Source organism: Aspergillus homomorphus (genome assembly GCF_003184865.1).
Source record: "Aspergillus homomorphus CBS 101889 unplaced genomic scaffold BO97scaffold_56, whole genome shotgun sequence".
Taxonomy (NCBI): Eukaryota; Fungi; Ascomycota; class Eurotiomycetes; order Eurotiales; family Aspergillaceae; genus Aspergillus; species Aspergillus homomorphus.
In genome coordinates, this window is record NW_020291942.1 from 32,091 (window position 1) to 47,768 (window position 15,678).

The following is a 15,678-nucleotide window of genomic DNA, read 5'->3' on the forward strand; positions in this document are numbered from 1 at the left end:
CGTGTAGGCCGGCGCCAGCACCAGTAAGTGACCTCAACGCTTCGAGTTGCTATCCTTTCTGTCCCCCACCGGCCAGCCCGTCCAATTTCCCCCGTCGAGTCGATCCCCACGGATTCCCAACTGGACTGGCCCAATGTGCGGCCGCACTGACAGCCCTCAGTTGGCCCGCCCCATCGTGGCGTCCCTCCTTGACTCGATCGCGGTCGCTCATCTATCTCTCTATTCTTCTACAAAGTACACAGGGATGATGACTCCACCCCTGGGTGTTTGAGATTGGAAATAAGCACAAACACACAGTCGAGAACAAAGAAATCAATCTGTCGCTTTGATCAACCCAAGCAAAGTCCGACCGAGGGGCCAGTCGTCTGAGCTACTCTGGTTACATTTCGAACTGCTTTTCGTGACCGGTCGTTAGTCGTGAGCGATAGACCTGATGACAACTCTCGGTTTGAACGGGAATTGTCGCTCTCGTTCGTGAGGTCAGGTCAATGACTCGAGTTAGGGCCGAGTGCCGGAATTGTTGGGTCTGGATTAAGCACGGCCGGCTCGATCTGGGTCGGCGGTACCTGAATTAGTATCTCTCTTATTACAAAGGGGCGTGTCTTTGTACGTATACTTGATAGACCACTACAAACGAAAAGCTGTAATGAGGTCGCTATACTTGATACACTACCCTGTTTGCTACAGCATCCTTGAATCCAACAAAGACTTCCAGATTGCGATCGCGACTGGCAAGGAGTGCGCTGGATGAGATCGGTGATTGGGCAGGGTACTGTACACATGCACTGCACTGCACAAGCGTAAGGGTCATCGGAGGGAGTGCTCCTTCCACCTCCGATGCCCGACACGATCGATGCCACTTGATCCATCAGGAAGCGCCATCCTGGCTGTCCCCGGACAACAAACAAGCTCCTAAACAGGTCTTTGGAGACGGACCGGCGACGGGACAAGACTTTCTCTCCTTGGCGATCTGCTGAACCCCCAGACTCGGGTTCTCGGCCCCATAGCAAGAACACGGCGGCCATCGCTTACTCTCGACACGTCATCACGGCGCGGCGCCAATGTTCACGGAGAGGAGAGAAGGGGTAGATGGGAAGAATGTGGACGACATTTACATCAGACTTGACGCGATGCAGCCCATATTCTGGCCTACGGTGCTCTGGTTTACTTTATGCAGACTCTGCATACCCGCCAGGATTGACAGGCGGTATGATGTGCAGCTTGCGACTCGCTGCTGTGTCCTCTGACTTTGTAACAGAGAAAGCAAAACCCAGGTGGTACAACAACTGATAGAGTTATCTCGAACCCGAACAGGCCCATGGCTGAGTTCAAGATGTCCTTATCAGTCGGCGATCTCGCCCCGAGCAGATTGATACCACTCGCAATCGGATCAGACACGCCGCGCCAAGGTTCCCACACCCACGCATCCATTGCAACCTCCCCGAACCCGTAGGCTGACTACAATACCTCTGTCTCGATTGTCATGCCATGCAAGATCGCTGATCGAGTAACTATGTCCGCGGTTACACAGAGATCAACGAAGTCGATCATGTGGTGACGGGGTTCAGTCGGGATGGCAATGTCTATACCGGGCGGGATTAACAGTAACTCCGAGCAGCGAGAATCGGAGTGAGGAGAGCGGAGAAAACACAAACCCTCCGAACGAGAGGCGTCTACTTTGCACCCAAGTCACGGTGGTCCGCATTGCAGCCACGATCACCAGCCAGCTTATGGACATACGGTTAAAAGTGGTGTCAGCCCCCCAACCCTGTCCACCGCAGTGCAACAACCCTGAGGCCAGTCACATGCTCGTTATAGCAGTGCCGCCCGGGTCAACGCCAGGAGTGAGGAAACCAGTTCGCACCGTGGGTGAAGCGCCGAGAGACGGGCTAGAACTTTAGTTGGGTCCTTGAAAATGTTGGTTGACAGCCGTTGCATTGGCTAAAACTCCGAAGCAGACTAGTGCTGAAGAGCATCGCGCACGATGTCACCCCAGCCGGGCTGACACCTGGAAGAACAAACCCAGGGAGTGTCATCGCTCTGTTACCCATTAGTCGTGGATGCGTCTATGATCAGTGCGTGACACCATTGTTGGACGATCGCCAGCATGACTCGGGAAAACCTCGGAATGGCGAATGTTGGGTGGACTCTGATTTCATGGAGAGTCATGGCAGCTACAGCAGCGAAGGCAGCAGAGGTACACAGAAAAGAAAATCTACGGGAAAACTATCATCCAGCTCCGATGCGGAGGGTGTAGGCTATCGTCGGCGAATCCAATGGGCGGTCTCTCATTGGTGGGTGGGCAACCCTCGCCATCCACTTCTGCCTCCTTGGCGTCAGCGCAGAAACTTCCACGAACCGCCCCAGATTCAAAATTTCAGCTTGATATCGTCGAAAATCGTGGCTGATTTTGCCGGTATGTTTCTTGGCAAGTGAATACAGATTATCTTTGACAGTGCGTCTTCCGTGTTAGACTCGAATCAACCCTCATTTACCTCCCTCGCCACCGTGTCTCTCCGAGCCCGCCGGTGAGGATGAAAATAGCATAGCAGCGACCCAGCAGCCAGATTCACGTCGATCCGGGAGTATCACGCTAGATTCGGTGCGCGTGTGCCTCCTCTCGGTTTCCGGTCTAGCGTCACTGGTCTCATAGGCTGAACAGCTGAATTGTGACTAAGAACAACGCGCGAGGCAAATAGGGTTGCAACCTTCGCAACCCACTCCACCAGAGCTTATCACCGCACGACTCTCCTTTAGGCATTCTCCGCCATGCTGCAGCCAGTCTGCGTGAACAACAGAGTCTTATCACTCCCATCGGCCCACTGCTCTGGTTTTGTGGTTATCGTCTCACGCACTTGGATTAAGGCTAGGCAAGCGCCACACTATCTCACCCCCCCACTCCTCCCCTCTCTTGGCCTTGCCTTCACACTCCTCCGCTGTGAATAAAATCCTGTCCACGCCGTGACGTTTCTCATTCTCTCTCTCCTCCCCTTTCCTCCCCTCCCAAATTTTTGGGCCTGGGGTGGACTGCTACCTTTGTCTCTCCAGCAAACCTTAATCATCCATCATGGCCAGAGCCGGCACGAGACTCCTCTCCGCCATCGAGCTGGACTCCAGCCGGGATGCGAATTCGCGGTGGTCCAATGAAGGTTGGACTTCTTTACCTGCCCGCGCACGCGACTCTTGTTGACCCTACCTGCAGATCTGCTACCCACTCCGCCGGAGCAGTGCAGTAAGTCTTTCTACCGTGTGGTCGTCGCTGCCAGTGCTAACACGCACCCCTAGCCTGGCGCTGGTGGAACTATGTTTCGTTTTATTGGTCCATCTCCTTCACCAACTGGACTTTGGGATCGGTGAGTCTGTGTTATGGAGACAAAAGGGAATGTTCTAACCGCAGCAGAGCATGATTGGAATTGGCCTTAACTGGTGGCAATCCATCGTGGTGATCTTCGTCTCGCAGATGATCTCGTCCATCGCTATGGCGTTTAACTCGCGCGCCGCCAGTGTATACCACATCGGATTCCCGTGTGTCGGGCGCAGCGTCTTCGGCATGTGGGGTAGTTTCTACTTTGTCGGAGCGCGAGCGGTGCTGTCGATTGTCTGGTATGCGGTGCAGTGTACGTATACGCCAGTTCCGAAAGGCACCCACATATCATAATCTAACGCGGACGCAGTGTACTACGGCGCAGAGTACATGTACAACATCCTGCGGGCGATCTTCGGCCACCACTTCACCGAGATCCCCAACCACCTGCCGGCGAGCGCACACATCACGACGCAGATGATGCTGGCGCTGTTCCTGTGCTGGGTGGTGCACCTGCCGTTCTGTCATTTCCGGCCATACCAGCTGCGGGGATTCTTCATCTTCAAGACGTTTATCTCGCTGCCTGCGATGTTCGGGCTGTTTATCTTCGCCATGGTGAACACCGGTGGGAAGATCGGCTCCGTGTACACGCAGGAAACCAAGTCGACGACGGCGATGGCGTGGTTGATTATTTCGGGCATCAACAGTGGCTTGGGGTGAGTGCGCTCCACTATCCCACGATAGGCGTCAATCTAACCAGCACCACAGTAACACGGCCACCTTGATCACGAACCAACCGGACTACTGCCGCTGGGCGAAGACGAAGAACGGCCCGCTGTGGACGCAGCTGATCTCGAACCCGATCGCGACGACGCTGTCGGCGAGTCTGGGTATTCTGGCGACATCGGCCATCAACAACAAATACGGGACCTCGATCTGGTAGGCCCATCTTTTCACTTCCCCCCAAAACCCCCTACCCACTAACATGATAATCAATAGGAACCAATGGGACCTCATGGAATTCATCCTCGACCGCTACTGGTCCGGCACGACTCGCTTTGCAGTGTTCCTGGCGGCCTTTGCGTGGCTGGTGCAGATCCTGGGCACCAACGTGGCGGCGAACATGATTTCCTTTGGGGCGGACTCGTCGATGCTGTTCCCGCGGTACATTAACATGCGCCGGGGGCAGTACATCGTGCACACGTTGGCCTGGATCGTGTGTCCGTGGGAGATCCTCGCCACGGCGGGTAAATTCCAGACATTCCTGTCGGGATATGCGTTGTTCATGGGCAGTGTGGTTGCGATTATGGTTTGTGAATGTGAGTGTCCAGTTGGCCGTAGCCAGACTTGCACCAGCAACCTCAGTAAACATAAGATACTAACGGAACTAGATTTCATCTTCGCAAAAGGCAACATCTTCATCCCCGCGCTCTACGACGGCACCCCCCTCAACAAAAGCTACTACTACCGCCGCGGCTGGAACCTGCAAGCCGTGATCGCCTACCTCGTCGGCATCGCATTCCCGTTCCCAGGTTTTGTAGGCTCCCTGGGCGCCAGCGTATCGGTGACAGCACAGCGAATGGGCGATCTAGGCTGGATTCTGTCCTTCGTGACCTCCTTCATCGTGTACTGGGGGATCTGTCTGTTTTGGCCGACGGAGAACCACAACCGGATCAAAACCGAGAAGTTGGGCTGGGAACAAGCGGCGGATGATGAGGAGGGCGATGTGTATCTGAATGCGAGGGATATCGGGGGTGTTACTGAAGAGGTGGTGGTGGGCAAGGGAGAGGGCATCTCGGAGGAGAAGAGGGGGGAGAGAGTATGATCTTTCTTCTTCTCTTTGCTTCTTTTCTGTGGTGCGTTTTTAGTAAGTGGTGCATTCTAGTGGGAGCCGGATAGAGTCGGGCTATTGGACCTGAATCGTTGGGGGTTGGTACATACGTGCGTACATAGACCGCCTACAACTTTGCATATTGCTGGATATTCTAGATAGATAATCTACCTCTCCTCTTGCATCTACATACGTCCTGGTTGTAGTTTCCTGTAGTTGATGTTCTAGGTTGGACGAGTTCGCTCTGCGGCACTCAACCTTGAGGGATTCTGTATTGGCGTCTACATAAGTATTTACATGGATTACATCAAGCATCTACGTTGAACTATATTGAAGCATATATATTCATTTGCATCGAAGTATCTATGTTGAATTATTTCAGAGCAACCTTGAAGCGTACATCAAAGTGTTTTTGTTGGATCACATGCAAGCATCTACGTGAATCACCTGCAAGAGTCTAGGTTGACTTGCATCTAATATCTACATGAATTACATCGAAGTACCTACTGAAATCCATCGAAGCATCTAGGTTGACTTACGTGGAAGGCCCTATATTGATCACACTAAAGCATCTACGTAGATTACATCAAAGTATCTACATGTATTATATTAAAGCATCCATGTTACATCAAAGCACTTACATCAAATCTCGACACCGAAGTATATGGATTGTAACACACTAGAGCACCTAGGTTGAATCACAGAAGAATCTATGTTGCATGCATCGAAGCATCTGTTGAATCGTATCAAAGCATCTAGTTTAGATTATGGTGACGTATCTATGTTTACTATATCAATATCAACATCTACGTCATCTACATCGCACATCTACACTGAATTACATCGAAGCATCACCAATGATTATATCAGAACACCTACGCTCATTAGATCGAAGCATCCATGTTTATTATTCCGAAGCACCGAAATTGATTCGCATGGAAGCATCTTAGTCAATCTCTACATTGCAGCACATACGCCCAAGCCTCACGCACACAAAATCACCAGCACCAAGCCAAACAACAACAACTAGCATGCATCTACCAAGACGAACTGCAATTACCCAACCCAAAATCAAAACTCCGCTACCTCTCCTCTGCCCCCGCAACCCCAGCATCAACAACAACCCTAGCTCCGACCCCAAAACTCAGCATCGAACTGCCCATCAACAGCGCAATATCCTCATACACCTCCGCATGTATCGGATCCGACCGGGCTAATGCCCGACATTTAGCATGCAGAACATCATCGGGCTGATGGCTTCGTTTAAGCAGCATCTGCTTCATGATATCCAGCCGACGGAAGTGGAACGCCCCCTCTAGATGGCGTCTATCCGCTGACGGGTTCTCGCCGTACTTTCTCGTGGCGTTGAAGTCGATGTTCGAGTTGGGGGTATCGAGGAGCTGCGTCACGACGCTCGTGTAGCCCTTCTCCACTGCTAGAGCCAGCGCGTCGCGGTTGGAGTGGTCGAGCGGGTCGAGGGCGCAGCCTGCGTCCATGAGCACCAGGGCCGTCTCCTCGCTGCCGTCGCGGAGCGCGCAGTGCAGCGCCGTCTGGCCGTGGTCGTTGACTGCGTCCAGGTCGAGGCCCTCTGCGACGAGCACGGCCACGACCTCCTTCAGCCCCAGCGTCGCGGCCACTTGCAGCACGGTCTCGCCGCGTAGACCTCTCAGCTGGGCTAATTTGCTGCCGTTGGCGATGGCGCGCTGGATGTACGCGACGGCTTTGCGACAGTGGCAGAGGTTCTCGAAGGCCTCGATGCTGCACGTCTGGGCGCCGGCGGCTAGCAGCGATTCCACTAGTTGCTCCATCTCTGCCCTCCTCCCAATGAACGGCCCCGCCAGCGCCCCTCCGCTCCCGTCCTCGTCCAGCAGGTTCGCGTCCGCCTCGTCCTCCAGCAGCAGTTGCACGACCTCTGGCTTCCCCGCCGCCACCGCCCACCGCAACGGCCGGATTCCATAGACATTGAGACAGTTCGGATCGGCGCCCATGCGCAGATACGCGCGTACATCGTCCACGCGTCCGTGCAGCGTCGCCAGCTCCATCGGCTTCGGATGGAACCCGGTATCGATGTTCCACTCGACTGTTCTTCGGCCCTCTTCGTCGAACAGGCCCAGTCGGACCTCGTCGCGCCACGCCCAGTCTGGAATCTCAGCGGAGTCTTTGCGCAGCCGCAGCTCGACCTTTAGTTTCTGGTATAATGCTTTGCAGGTCTGCGCTAGTCGACTTAGCATCTGCGTGTCGAGGTATCGTGCTACGTTGAAGACCTTCCCGATCGGTAATTGGCTGACTAGGTCGGTGGGGTGGGCGTTGAGTTCGTTGATGATATCTGTGGTTTCGCGGTCTTCGTCGGTCTGCTGTCCTTGCGCGGTGAATGCGCTTTTGGAGTCTAGCTTGCGAGTCAGGGCATTGTAGGTGGCTTGGGTGACGGCCTGGGTTTGGAAGAGCAGTTTTTGCTGCGCGGCTGTGTGTTTTTCTTTGCTTTGGGCAGGGGGCTGGGTTTCTTTCGGGGGTTGTCGGCGAGTTCCTGCTTGGGAGATGTTGCTCAGCTGGGAATGATTGCGGAGGACTCGTCCTGTCTGGCCTGGGTTTTGCTCTTCAACCCCTTTCCCTTCCTTTTGCTGTCGCTCGCGGATCAGTATCTCTTGCAGTACTTTCTCCCGTTTCTCATGGGCCAGTATCCGGACTGCTTCTTTCGGAGTTGGACCGCTTATTCGTGACCGGGCGTGGAGGTTTTTTGTGGGTTGTTCCTCCTCCCCGTCTTCTTTAGACTTTGTTATTCCTTTGGTTTGTCCTTCGGTTAATGGGAACTTTGCCTGGTCGACTCGTGCCCTCCCGCGCATCTTCCGGGTCCTGCGGAGCTCTTCGTTGTGTTGCGAGGGAATTCGTCTCGAACGGGGGGCACGCATTCCCTCGGTTTGTACGGACTTCGGAGGAGGACTGGGCGCCGGACTGCGGCGGCGTCGTTTGGGAGGGTTGCTGTTCTGTGAGAGGGGAGCCTTGCGCTTGGTTGTCTGTTCAGAGGTTTGGTTGGTTTTTGTGGAGTTGCCATCCTGTTGTTGTGGTTCGTTTTCGTCCTTGTCTGCAGGCTGCGCTGGCTTTGGGGGCTGATTCTTCCGTGGTCTGCCTTTTCCTCTGTGTCTGGCGGGTTGGTTGTCTTTCTGCTGGGGAGGTTGGTTCTTCTGCTGGGAAGAGCGATTCTCTTTCTGTTTAGCGGGCTGATCGTCCTTCCTCGTAGAACCTTGACCATTTTCCTGGACAACCTGTGTTTCCTTCTCGGGACCCAAACCATTCTGTTGAACAACCCGTGTTTTCTTCTCCTTTTCCTTCCCACTCTGCGGCGCAACCTTGATCCCATTCCCGTTGGATACTTCCATCTCGAGACCCTGCTCCCTCCGCTGTAAACCCAGTGTCTTCTCCTTCAACGCAGCACCTTGCTTTCCCTTCCGCATCGCGGCTGCACGTTTCATTTTCGTTGCCCGAGCCATTTCGGAACTTGTAGTTGCGGGAAGGATGATGGGTGAGGTGGTGGTGGGTGTAAGTCTTGTTTTTATTCTCCGGATTGGGTTCCGTTTGTTGTCTTTCTGTGTGTGTTGACTGGGTTCAGTCTAATGTGAGGGAGAACGGAACGATGGGTGAGTTGAACCGATGTGGACGAGACAAGATGAGAAGATGTTTTTGTTCAATGATAGGTGGTTCTGGAAGAGAACTAAGTTGAGCAGGTTTGTTGTTAATCGCTCAGGATAGTGTAGCGCTGTGGATAGAACGATGTACTAGGTTGGTGAAAAGTCGCTTGGATGGAAGAGTGGGCTATCGCTGTGATGGCCATGCAGGGTGAATTCACTGTTTCACTTCGATAGAAAAGATAAAGATGCTATTTTCGTGTCTTTGTGGTAACTGTGTTGAAAGTGGTTGGGAGTGATGGACAAAGGATGGTTGGTGGGTACTAGTCTTTGTTTTGATTATGGGTGAGACTTGGTGGGTTTGCTCGGGAAGAACTGGAGTGGGAATTCAGTGGATGGCTTAGATAGAGGCCTAATCGATGCAGTTAGAATACGGTGCTGATTTATGGTTGTGAAGTCCGATGAAGGTGAATTTTGGTTTGGTGAATGATAGTGTAGTCGGATGGAGTTGGGCAAGGTTAGACAACGGGTGCTCTTTCCCACTTGGTATACATGGGCTTGGTAGAACTGGTCAGCTCAAGCAGACAACTTCAGTGTATATTAAATATTCTATGCATGTTTTCATGGTCAGTGTGCGTAGTTAATGCATTCAATTATCTTTCTAGCCCGTAGGTATCAGCACATATTTTTGAGAGCCACATTTGCCCTGAAGAAATGAAATCTACATCCATATCTTGTTATCTTATGCTATACTCTTGTTGATAGTATACAAAGAGTGCCAAGAATCATCAAACTCCATCGTCATAATAACTCGAAGATAAAAATTCGACCTTCTTCCCTAGTGAAAATGACCCCGTGCTTCTGTTTAGCTTGATTCACTCCTGTGCATATCTTCCGGACCACTTGGTCAAACAGCCTTCAACTCAAGGAAGACCTCTCTGCTTCTACCTCCCAGACACCTCAACCCTATACCAGATATAAGCGTCCCGGGGGAGAACCCCCGGACCCCCCTTTTCTTTCAGCTTCCTGGCTACACTCAATCCTATATCACTGGTTCTATAAAGTATCCCCAGAGAGAACCGGACCCCTTCCTCTCAGCTCCCAGCCACAGACTCTCCCCGCTGTGCTTAGATGAAGTGCTTGAAGTACTGTAGTGTGGGGTAGCAGACCGATAAGCGGGCGGCTATCTCCGAACCCAAACCAACCTCATTGTCCCACCTTCTCAACCTCACCACCATCAAGACCAACCAACCCAAAACTATGGAGCCCTCAAACAACCCCCCAAATGACAACCAAACCAACCCCCGGGAAGAAGAAAAACCCACCCTCCCCAAAACAACCCTCCTAGCACCCTTCCAGCCAGTAAACGCAGAAGACGTACCCTCCCCACCTTTAACCCCAAGACCCAACTAACCCAGGGCAGATCTGCCGCGCCCCAATAGAATACACGCAAGCCCTACCCGGCAAAGCCACCCTAACCAAATTCATCACAGCCCTCGAATCCTGGTTCCAAACACCAGAAGAATACCTCACGCCCATGCGCGAGATAACAGCCACGCTCTTCACCACCATCCTAGTGTACAGTACACCCCTCCCCACCCCCAACCCCATCCCCCCAACCAGCCACCAACTGATTGAATTATAGGCTGGACGATATAGAAGACAGCACCCCCCTCCGCCGCGGCCACCCAGCCGCACACATAAAATACGGCCTGGGCCAGACCGTCAACAGCGCGACGTACACCCTGATGACGCTGACAGCGAGCATCGCACAGCGTCTCGGGGAGACAGCGCTGCAGATCTTCTTCCAGGAACTCAAGAATCTCGGCGCGGGTCAGGCGCTGGATCTTCATTGGACATTCGAGCAGAAATGCCCTTCGCTGGCCGAGTATCTGGGCATGGTGGATAACAAGACCGGGAGTTTGTTTCGGTTGGTGGTGCGGTGGATGCGGATCGGGACTGGAGGTACCGGTGCGGATACCGGGGACGAAGGGAATGAAGAGGTGTTGCGGCTTGTTGCGCTGTTGGGGCGGTATTATCAGATACGCGATGATTATTTGAATCTTGTCGATCTTGAGGTGCGTACTCTTCTGGTTTGAGTGAAGGGCAGAGGCTGATGCGATACGATGCGATGCTGGGTAGTACACGGCTAAGAAAGGGCGCTGTGAGGATCTGGATGAGGGGAAGTTCTCGTTTCCGTTGGTTTGCACTTTGAGCAGGAGTGCGAGGGCGACGGAGGTTCATCGGCTTGTTTTTCCGGGGCCGGTGGGCGAGGTGAGGAGGGGCTTAGCGGATGAGGAGAAGGAGGCGGTTGTTGAGGCGATGAGGGAGTGTGGGGCTTTTGAATATACGCTGACGACGCTTGAGGAGTTGTGGGAGGGGGTTTGGGGGGTGTTGGATGAGGTAGAGGCGAGGAGGGGTGCGAATGCGCCGTTGCGGCGGTTGATTCTCTCTATGAAGGTTTGAGGAAGTTACCGGAGGGTAGCGTCGTACTGGCTGATCATGGCTGGTACGCATGGGGATTGAGTTAAAGCATCACCATATCAAGAGTACAAACAAAAATAGTATATCAGTTGAAGGGGGACGAGTTGGACTTGCTGGTCGACATCCACAATCATGCTGAGTATGCTTTGAGAAAATGATGTAGAAAGCAGCAGTAGGATTGACATGCTTCTTAGATTCGCTGCGATTGATCGTCCTGCCCTGAGGATGAGACAGTGATGAGTCTTCACGGATCAGGATTAATTGATGAGTTATTCGTTCTGTGATCGGTCAAATCGTGGTAGAGTTGATATACTGTCATGCACCGTCGCGCGAGCGTATAAGATCGACTTGACAGTGGCCAGATGCTTGAGAGTATGTAGGAAGAGCCCGGGCTTTGATGAACAAATAGACTTTATAGCTCGCAGTCAGTTCCCCGGGCCAATTCATGCATTAAAGCGGTGACAATTGTTGACAGGGCCATGGCATGTCATATTGTCCTAGTACTGCAACGAACCCGACAGAGCGGCACTGCAACAAGGTTGGTCTCTCGCCACGCTGTCACTTTGAGAGGTCATAGAAGCAAAAAGTAACAGAGATACTCATCAAAGAATACCTTACATCCATCTGCGATATCGATTCACCTTGTCTTTCACACTTGGCGCAGTCCGAAGAGTCATACCAACTGTTGATGAAAATGCCTCGGCTCCAACACGGTCTAGACCCAAGTGGCAGCCTGAGGCCCCCATCCACTTTTCTGCCTCAGTCCTCCACACTAACCCCAATCCAGCAAGACCCAACTGCCCCTGGCCAAAGATAAGCCGCGCGAGAAAAAAACTTCCGATCCCCTCCTTTCGAAGAAAAATTTCCCCCGCATCTGACACTTTCTCTCACAACAACCCCTGAACAGACCAACTCCATCTCACCACCACCACTCTCCTCTCTCTCGAGTTATTGCCAAAAGCACCACCGCCACCATGGGAAACGTAAGCGACTAACTGATTTCTACTCTGCAAGATGCAACGCGATCGATGACTTGAGCGGAGTCTCCCGCTCAAGTCCAGCGAAACCGCGCGCGGGATACCACCCACCCCGCGGTATCTGTGCCAGCCCATACTTATCATGGTTGATTCGCAGGGAGCCAAAGCCCAGATGAAGCGTGACCGCAACGCCAAGGATGCTAACAAGGGCGGGAAGTCGCAGTTGAAGGCCGTACGTATTTCTGCTTTCCGGAGAGGGGCTGTCATGGGGAGGCGAACTGAAGAGAGGGAGCGATGAAGAGAGAAAAGGAAGAAGATGGAGTAGATCATCGACCACCGCTCACACTCTCATAGAACGAAGCCGCCAAGGACATCATCTGCCAGATCTGCAGGTCCACCTTCCTCAAGACCGCCAAGGCCCCCGCCCTCACCGAGCATGCCCAGAACAAGCACAACAAGACCCTCCAGGACTGCTTCCCCGGCTTTGCCTAGATTCCGACGATATACGTGACATGGGGTGAGGGGTGGTTGGCCCAGACGTGCATCTGTGTGGGGGAGTTTTTGAGCGTCCGTTTTGGAATGCATATGTTGTTTTTCTTGGGGATGAGTCCGCAGAATTGATACCTTTTGCTTTTGCTGCATCACGCTATTCTTATAAACACGGTCACAATATAGTAGGCATTATAATGTACACTGAACATGGTCGTCCCGGGGGAGAACCCCCGGACCCCCCTTTTCTTTCAGCTTCCTGGTGCACCTCAAGCCTTTACCAGAGATATAAGCGTCCCGGGGGAGAACCTCCGGACCCCCTTTTCTTTCAGCTTCCCAGCCAACCTCAATTTTAGAGAGATGCTGCTACTATTCGCCTCACATCTCCCAGGCTCCGACATACGGCTCAGTAGATGTCTATGACATGGTTCATTAAAGTACCCCCACAGAACTGCAGTCACCCACGCATTGTTCCTATCGAGCATAATGCTTACACAGTGCGAGCACTCCAAGTAAGAATGTATTGTGTTCATCGCAGTCAATACCGGGTACTCGGCATGCGATTCGTGATGAGAAACGCTACCGCATATGCCATCCATGGCACCGATGGCGTAATCCGCGTGTTTAAGCACCTCGATAGGACGACAGAGAGCCAGATCAATCGATAAGATCACACATGGCGCAACGAGCCGACAGTTGCGGGGTACGCACGGCCGGTGATGCATTGTTGGCGGGTGGTTGCATAACATGCACCGCTGATTGCGTGATATGCCGGGATAGACGTTGGGCTTATACAGGAAACCAGTCCTACGGTACTTAGAAGTATAAATAGCGCTATCCAACATGATCTCAATTGAACTCCAAACTCAATCCCTTGAACAACAAACCCCCCACTCTCATCATGGCACCTGGAATCGACGACTCTATCCCCATCCACCCGCACCCCGATGCCGACCAGCAACAGCCACAGTACCCCAAACCTCTGAAGAAGAGCGGCGCACTGGACAAGTTCGAGTACGAAGAGACGACCCCGGTCATCGGACGCGAGTACCCGACCGTCAACATCGTAGACGACCTGCTGAACGCGCCGAACGCGGACGAGCTCGTGCGCGACCTGGCCATCACCAGTACACACCCCTTCCCCCTAACCACCCCCAACTGACTAACAAATACCCAACGCAGTCTCCGAACGCGGGGTGGTAATCTTCCGCTCGCAAAGCAACCTAACAGACGACCTGCAAAAGAAGCTCATCCAGCGCCTAGGCATCCTAACCGGCAAACCCAGCACCTCAACCCTCCACATCCACCCCGTCCTGAACAACACCAACGAATTCGGCGTCGATGACGCCGAAATCAGCACCGTCAGCTCGCTCGCGCGCAAGAAGCTCTTCAACCACCCAGCTCAACCGAACAAACGCAACTACGACTCCGCGCAATGGCACTCAGACATCCAGTTCGAGCCCGCCCCCGCAGACTACACCTCCCTGCGCCTGACGCAGCTCCCGCGCACAGGGGGCGACACGCTCTGGGCCTCGGGCTACGAGATCTACGACCGGTTCTCGCCGGCCTACCGGCAATTTCTCGAGGGTCTGACGGCTACGTTCTCCGGCGAGGGGTTCCTGCGCGCTGCCGAGCGGAATCCCGCTGAGGTACGGATCTATACGGACCCCCGCGGGAGTCCGTTGAATGTTGGGGCCGAGGTTACCGCTGTGCATCCTGTTGTGCGGACGAATCCGGTGACGGGCTGGAAGAGTGTGTTTGCGGTCGGGCCGTTTCCGAAGTTTATTAATGAGTTGACGGCTGAGGAGTCGGTGGAGTTATTGGGACGGTTCCGGGAGATTGTGGAGCGGAATCATGATTTGCAGGTTCGGCTGAAGTGGAGAAATGAACATGATATTGGTATGTTTCTCCTCCTTCCTTGGTGGGGATTTGGGTGGGGTGTGGCTGATGTGTGGATGTCTAGCGATCTGGGATAATCGCAGTGTGTTCCATACGGCGACGTTTGATTATGAGGGGCTCGGCGAGCGGTTTGGGCATCGTGCGGTTGGGATTGGCGAGAGGCCGTATCTGGATCCGAAGAGTCGGTCTAGGACTGAGGTTCTGGCTGAGGGGGCATAGTTTGTCTCTGTATGGATTGAGGTGCACCAGGAAGCTGAAGGGAAGGGGGGTCCGGGGGTTCTCCCCCGGGGACGCTTATATCTGGATTGAAGGATAAAGAGCAGGGTGTAGTCAAGTGTATTTATGCATACTGGCCATAATCAGTCAGTCGTGGCCTCAGCCCGAGCCTGTCTCCCGTTCTTCTGGAGGAGCATGAAGAGTACGAACGCGCCCAAGTGCTGGATGATAGAGTGATCCATGGGGTCCAACGTCATAGGGAGCTCGACCTGGCCGCGCGGCGAGGTATAACCCAGCAACGGCCCGGGATCGGCGGGAGACGCTTCGTAGAAGATGCGATATCGCCCGAGCTGTTCACAGCAGGCGACGCCCGCGAAGGTCGTGTCCGCGGGATAATCGTGGTTCTGGCGTTGCGTGTTGACCTCGTGTTGCAGGAAGCGGACGGCGAACTCCCATGGCTCGTCTACATTGGGGGGAATGCAGAAGGTGAGGACGGGGATCAGCAGTTCGGAACGCTCGGGGTCGGCGGCCGGGCTTGTACGGTGGCTGCGCAGGCGCTGCAGGGGTTCTTTCTCTCCGGTCACCGTGATGCTGTGGCCCTCGAACTCGGTCTCCCAGGTTTCCTCCTCGATTGAGCTGCTGATCATCCCCAGGGCGTTCATGCAGGCGTTCATGGAAGGCTGCATGGTTGCGTTTGAGGTTCTCGGACAGTCTATTGCCTGGGAATGTGTGGGATATGATGGAGTGATGAAAAGACTAACGGGATATTTATAGCCAGCTGATATGCTGTGAAGCTATCATTCTGTAGTTTTTTCAAGTCTTGAATCGAAGGTATGGAACAATGGTCTGTGTAGGCTG

General features: G+C 53.6%; 6 protein-coding genes across 6 annotated transcripts; 4 read left to right on the plus strand and 2 right to left on the minus strand.

Moving 5' to 3' along the window:
- Positions 1-2,957: 2,957 nt before the first annotated feature.
- On the plus strand, positions 2,958-5,285 carry BO97DRAFT_408655 (nucleobase cation symporter-1 family protein). The gene is made up of 8 exons (XM_025695913.1): positions 2,958-3,149; positions 3,203-3,232; positions 3,286-3,353; positions 3,401-3,617; positions 3,675-4,020; positions 4,073-4,243; positions 4,304-4,623; positions 4,696-5,285. Exons 1-8 carry the CDS (start codon positions 3,068-3,070, stop codon positions 5,127-5,129), a joined length of 1,668 nt encoding a protein of 555 aa, XP_025547058.1. The 5' UTR covers positions 2,958-3,067; the 3' UTR covers positions 5,130-5,285.
- A 932-nt stretch (positions 5,286-6,217) lies between these two features.
- Positions 6,218-8,620, minus strand: BO97DRAFT_418127 (ankyrin; the record flags this gene model as incomplete). Its single annotated transcript, XM_025696508.1, has 1 exon — positions 6,218-8,620. The coding sequence occupies one exon, from the start codon at positions 8,618-8,620 to the stop codon at positions 6,218-6,220; it is 2,403 nt and encodes an 800-aa protein (XP_025547059.1).
- Positions 8,621-10,015: 1,395 nt separating this feature from the next.
- On the plus strand, positions 10,016-11,221 carry BO97DRAFT_446498 (terpenoid synthase; the record flags this gene model as incomplete). The annotated part of the gene is made up of 4 exons (XM_025698652.1): positions 10,016-10,132; positions 10,179-10,333; positions 10,401-10,833; positions 10,898-11,221. The coding sequence occupies 4 exons, from the start codon at positions 10,016-10,018 to the stop codon at positions 11,219-11,221; spliced, it is 1,029 nt and encodes a 342-aa protein (XP_025547060.1).
- Positions 11,222-12,095: 874 nt separating this feature from the next.
- On the plus strand, positions 12,096-12,843 carry BO97DRAFT_408658 (uncharacterized protein). Its single transcript, XM_025695914.1, has 3 exons — positions 12,096-12,222; positions 12,374-12,448; positions 12,571-12,843. The coding sequence occupies exons 1-3, from the start codon at positions 12,214-12,216 to the stop codon at positions 12,706-12,708; spliced, it is 222 nt and encodes a 73-aa protein (XP_025547061.1). The 5' UTR covers positions 12,096-12,213; the 3' UTR covers positions 12,709-12,843.
- A 763-nt stretch (positions 12,844-13,606) lies between these two features.
- On the plus strand, positions 13,607-14,823 carry BO97DRAFT_446500 (TauD/TfdA dioxygenase family protein; the record flags this gene model as incomplete). The annotated part of the gene is made up of 3 exons (XM_025698653.1): positions 13,607-13,832; positions 13,888-14,604; positions 14,669-14,823. 3 exons carry the CDS (start codon positions 13,607-13,609, stop codon positions 14,821-14,823), a joined length of 1,098 nt encoding a protein of 365 aa, XP_025547062.1.
- Positions 14,823-15,583, minus strand: BO97DRAFT_230646 (uncharacterized protein). The gene has a single exon (XM_025690722.1). The coding sequence runs from the start codon at positions 15,504-15,506 to the stop codon at positions 14,964-14,966; it is 543 nt and encodes a 180-aa protein (XP_025547063.1). The 5' UTR covers positions 15,507-15,583; the 3' UTR covers positions 14,823-14,963.
- Positions 15,584-15,678: the final 95 nt, after the last annotated feature.